This window comes from Saccostrea cucullata, unplaced genomic scaffold (assembly GCF_032062105.1).
Source record: "Saccostrea cucullata isolate Sc308-1 unplaced genomic scaffold, CSIRO_AGI_Scuc_v1 ctg2509, whole genome shotgun sequence".
Taxonomy (NCBI): domain Eukaryota; kingdom Metazoa; phylum Mollusca; class Bivalvia; order Ostreida; family Ostreidae; genus Saccostrea; species Saccostrea cuccullata.
The window spans coordinates 38,799-44,328 of record NW_026925255.1 but is presented as its reverse complement, the minus strand read 5'-3'; the positions used below and the strand labels follow the sequence as shown (position 1 = coordinate 44,328).

The following is a 5,530-nucleotide window of genomic DNA, read 5'->3' as shown; positions in this document are numbered from 1 at the left end:
TGATTGTAACATTCATCGTTTTGAGATGTAAAATCTAATATTTTCTTTTCTTGTGATTTTTTATGTTTACTAAACTTTGGGGTGATATTTTTGTTGGAGGAATTTTTTAGAAATTGTATTACCTATTTCATTTGATATCTCTTTTTTTATCCGTAATAATTTTATTTCGAACATTAAGATGTTGATATTTTTCAGGACCTTTACCTTTAATTTTTCTAATTGCATTCCAGACCTTATTAATAGGAGTATGAGAATAAAGGCTAGAAATGAATCTTTTCCAAGATTTTCGTTTATTAAAGTTAATAGTTCTGCGAGCTTTTGCTCTAAATATACGAAAATTGCTTAAATTTGCTGATGTTGGTATTCGATTAAATTGTCTCTCTGCTTTTTTGCGAGCTTTAATAGCATCATTGCATTCTTCTGTAAACCATGGTTTTTTAGTTTTAGAGGACTTTGTCGAGGTTTTAGGTATACTTTTATTTGCATTAGTTAATAGGATTTCAGTAAATTTTTTGATAGGATCAGGATTGTTCTCGAATTTTTCGGACGAAATATTTTGTAAGCATAAGTTTTCAAAGTGTATCCAATCAGCCTTGTTTAGCTTCCAGTTTTGAATAGAAATATTTTCAAATGATTCATCTAGTTTAATGATAATTGGGAAGTGATCACTTCCACATAAATCGTCATGTACTGACCAACTAAAATCCAAGAGTAAAGAAGGGTCTACTAAAGTAATATCTATTGAAGAATATGAACCATTACCCGGATGCAGATAGGTGCTAGAGCCGTCATTTAGTATACAAAGATTATGATGTGATATTGCATCCTCAATTATCTTTCCTTTATCTGTTATTTTATCGCTGCCCCATAATGGATTATGGGCATTAAAGTCACCCACAACCATAAATGGAGCTGGAAGTTGTTGTATTAACTTTGTAAATTCTAAAGCTTGTTAATGATAGTTTGGAGGAACATATACAGAACAAAGAGTTATTGTTTTTTTAAGTGAAAGGCGTACAGCTACTGCCTGAAGATTTGTTTTTAAATCTAGTTGGCTATGAATATATTTATTATTAATTGCTAAAGAAGAACCACCAGACGCTCTTTCAGTTTGAGCATAGTAGTTATACATACTGTAATTTTTAATATTAATTTTATCTGTTTCTTTTAAATATGTTTCTTGTAAACATATAGCTACTGGGTTATGGTCCTGAATAAGTAATGATAATTCATTAAAGTTGACTTTAAAACCTCGACAATTCCATTGTATAATAGTAGGATGATTCATTTTTTATGAGTAATGGGAGATATCCTCCCTTTACTTTTGGGGGGTGACGCACTTCGGACTCGCGAGGAGGATTGGCATGGTGTTACATCCATCTCCTCGAAGACCCCAAATTTATTGTGGAGAGTGACGGCCGCTTTAGGTAACCGATCACTCTCCTGTTTTGAGTTGTTTTTGGACGGAGATCTGTTTTTTCTCCCCGATGTTAGTTTGCTCCAGGCTGCTGGCTTTGATGAAGACACAGCCACGGTTTTTGGAGCAACAGGAGCTGTAGGACCTGCAGAAGCAGGCATTGAAGTGTTTTTACCCTTGTCTTGAGATGACAGGGGCGTTTGGCATGATGAAGTCTTCTGAGGAAAGTCTTTCTCAGAGACTTGTGTAGACATGTCCTTCAAAGAGGACGATTTAACAACAGTTGCATATGATGTCAGATTCGGTCTTGGGACACTGTACATGTTTACCAGTTTTTTGGCTTCTGGATAAGGAATACGTTTTTCGGCTTTAACCTTTTGAATTTCTTTTTCCTTTTTCCACATTGGGCATTGTTTTGAGGAAGCCATGTGCCCGCCCTTGCAGTTTTTGCATTTGGGGTCATTATGGCAATCTTTACAATCATGCCCCTCCTCACCACACCTGAAGCAGGATTCAGAGCCTTTACAATTGGATTGTCCATGTCCAAACCTCTGGCACTTAAAGCAACGCAGAGGATTTGGAACGAACATTTCAACTTTCATATGATAAAGTCCAACTTTAATACTTGTTGGTAATGTTGGTATACCAAAAGTCAAAAGGTACGTATTTGTCGGTTCTATGTTATCATTCCGCTTTTTTGTAAACCTTTTCACAAAGACCACTCCCTGGGATTCCAACTCGGATTGGATTTCCTGCTCAGGAATGTCATCCAGGTCGTGATCTCTGTCGAAAAGGATACCTTTGCTTTGATTTAATCCACTGTGGATTTTACCAACAACAGGAATATCGGCAAGCATTTTCAAACTTAGTAAAGAAGTTGACTGCTGTTTTTTGGTAACTTCAATAAGTAGAGCTCCAGATCTCAACTTTTTAACAGATTTAGGAGTACCAATGATTCCTTGAATACCTTTTTGAATGATAAATGGTGATATCTTTGTTAAAGGCTTCGTTTGTTGTTCTGATAATTGTGCTTCAAGTGTGATGAAGCGGGGCCAGTGTTCCACAACCGAATTCAGTTGTTCATCATTAAATGTAATATCAAAACCTGATGGGTAGCAACGTTTTTTTGAGAGAGCCATGATTATAGAGGAAAAGATTCAGAATCCTTGCTCCCCGCCCGCCTCGGAGCGCCAACAAGGGCGATATCCAGTCAAACGGTCATCCAGTAAGACCGATACCAAGAGGATACAAAGATATGCCTGATTGACCCTTAGCCACCGCTTAATGTATAAATATCAACATGGAAACGTCGGCGTATCGGAAATTGCAAAACAGGAAAACGGATAGTGAAAAAAGCAACACATCAATACTATGGCATGTAGATATAATCAGCTCGGCATGACTAGCCGATTGATCAAGTCGGGCCAAACTTGACCTCCCGTCTAACTGAATATGGGGCCAAAGTGGAGTGTTGGTCGAACAGGTGCATTACACCCAGCACCTGCAGACCTCAGCCACCAGGATCCCCTTCTCCACCAACACGGGTCGCAACCCACGGCCAACAGGTTGCCCCATTTAGTCGCCTCATACGACATGCAAGGGGGTGCCAGGGACCTATTCTTATCACCCGGGCCCCTACGGGGGGGGGGGGGGGGGGGGGGTCCGTGATGAAAAAAAGGTCATATTTGCTTCAATTCGTCAATTCAATCAAATGTCATAATTTTAATTTCTGAAACCTGAGAGAGAAACCAGAAGTCTCTGTCGAGACTGTAGCTCTACTGGTTTATACTAAAACAAAAGAAGTGAAAAGTAGCAGTTGGGACTTATGACTTTAAATCAGCAATGAATAGAAAAATGATCCTTGCCACTCATCAAAATAAAATCCGATGCACAGAATTATGTATCTTAGTGTAATCTACTTGTGTGCTAAGTTATATTGAAATCGAACCAAAACTGTAGTAGGGGTAGCATTTTGAAACAATTTCACAAAAATTTCTATTTTTAGCAACCACGGCAACACTGTTCATCGAAATCAAAAACCTATAAACAGAATTATGTATCTTAGTGTAATCTACTTGTGTGCCAAGTTATATTGAAATCGAACCAAAACTGTAGTAGGGGTAGCATTTTGAAACAATTTCACAAAAATTTCTATTTTTAGTAACCTCGGCAACACTGTTCATTGACATCAAAATCCAATGCACAGAATTATGTATCTTAGTGATGTCTACTTGTGTGCCAAGTTATATTGAAATCAAACCAAAACTGTAGGAGGAGTAGCATTTTGAAACAATTTCACAAAAATTTCTATTTTTAGTAACCATGGCAACACTATTCATCGATATCAAAAACCAATGCAGAGAATTATGTATCTTAGTGTAGTCTACTTGTGTGCCAAGTTATATTGAAATCGAACCAAAACTGTAGGAGAAGTAGCATTTTGAAACAATTTCACAAAAATTTCTATTTTTAGTAACCTCCGCAACACTGTTCATCGACATCAAAAACCAATGCACAGAATTATGTATCTTAGTGTAGTCTACTTGTGTGCCAAGTTATATTGAAATCAAACCAAAACTGTAGGAGGAGTAGCATTTTGAAACAATTTCACAAAAATTTCTATTTTTAGTAACCATGGCAACACTATTCATCGATATCAAAAACCAATGCACAGAATTATGTATCTTAGTGTAGTCTACTTGTGTGCCAAGTTATATTGAAATCGAACCAAAACTGTAGTAGGGGTAGCATTTTGAAACACAAAAAATTCTATTTTTAGTAACGTCAGTGACACCGTTCATCGAAATCAAAATCCGATGCACAGAATTGTGTATCTTAGTGTAGTCTACTTGTGTGCAAAGTTATATTGAAATCAGACTTAAACTGTAGGAGGAGTAGCATTTTGAAAAATTGTTTACAGACAGACAGACGGACAGACAGACGGACGGACGACGGACGCATTACTATCGCATAAGCTCTTCTGGTCTCTGACCAGTAGAGCTAAAAACCTTGATATACAGAACCACCCCCCCCCCCCTCCAATACACTTCCTCCTTGAGTACAACCACCACGAGCAAGGGTAAATGCTCAAATACAGTGTAGAGTAGACATTTCTTCATATCTGCCATCCAAAAAGGTAGTATTAGAAAGAAGGGTTTGCTGCGAAACACTGGGAGTAGATATTGCACCATGGATGGATATGGAAATAACGAACAGTAATTCAATCTCAACGTCCATTGAACAAATATACAAAATAAGAGCAGAACAAACACGGACCTCCGAAATATCAGAGGAAAGACAGAGCTCCAGATAAGGTGCGTATTTGCAGAAATACGCATTAATTTTAAAAAATACGCATTGAAAATTTAAATAGATTTGCTTTTTTTCTAATTTTCAACAGTGCCTCCACCTGTGATAGATGAAGAACTAATGAACTTTTTAGAGGAGAAAACAAGGGGACAGAGAATTTGTGAAATGTTGAGAGCTCTCCACCTTGGCAGAATAACAAGTTCTATGTTTGGTGATGTGCTTCTAGCAAGAGAAACCCCAGCAAAATCTCTCGTCAATCATATCATACATGGATCAAATCTTGAGAAGTAATTTTCCTTTTAAAACAATATTATTTATGTTATTTGAGATCATTTAATTATGGTAGGTGGAGTTATTTCCCTTTTTGTATATAAAAATATGAAGCAACATGTTATGTCTTTTTAGACAATGGGTTCGGACACAGTCAAAACACGTGTGCTCAACAGCAGGTTGCCATTTTGGAACTATTTTATTGTATCATTACGCAACTGTTACAGTATTACATAACACAGAACCAACAAAAGATTATATAATTCCGGATAACAATATCAGCTTAACCAAATCATAACATTCCTCCCCACTAAATTTTGACTTCCACAAGAATTAAAATCAGAACTTAAATTGAATGAAATTTTGGGCAATATACACATTTCAAATATTAAACTTCACAGACATGTTTTACCAGGCCAATACATTCAATACAATACAGTATACAAAGTGAAAATGACCTCTTGGTCAACACAAAGGCACGGGGATTATTGTGCCCCAATACTGTGCCATAATACACAAAACAAAATGCACAAT

General features: G+C 36.9%; 1 protein-coding gene across 1 annotated transcript; it reads right to left on the bottom strand.

Moving 5' to 3' along the window:
* Positions 1-1,284: 1,284 nt before the first annotated feature.
* LOC134268446 (uncharacterized) lies at positions 1,285-2,556 on the bottom strand. Its single transcript, XM_062750704.1, has one exon. It carries the CDS (start codon positions 2,554-2,556, stop codon positions 1,285-1,287), a length of 1,272 nt encoding a protein of 423 aa, XP_062606688.1.
* Positions 2,557-5,530: the final 2,974 nt, after the last annotated feature.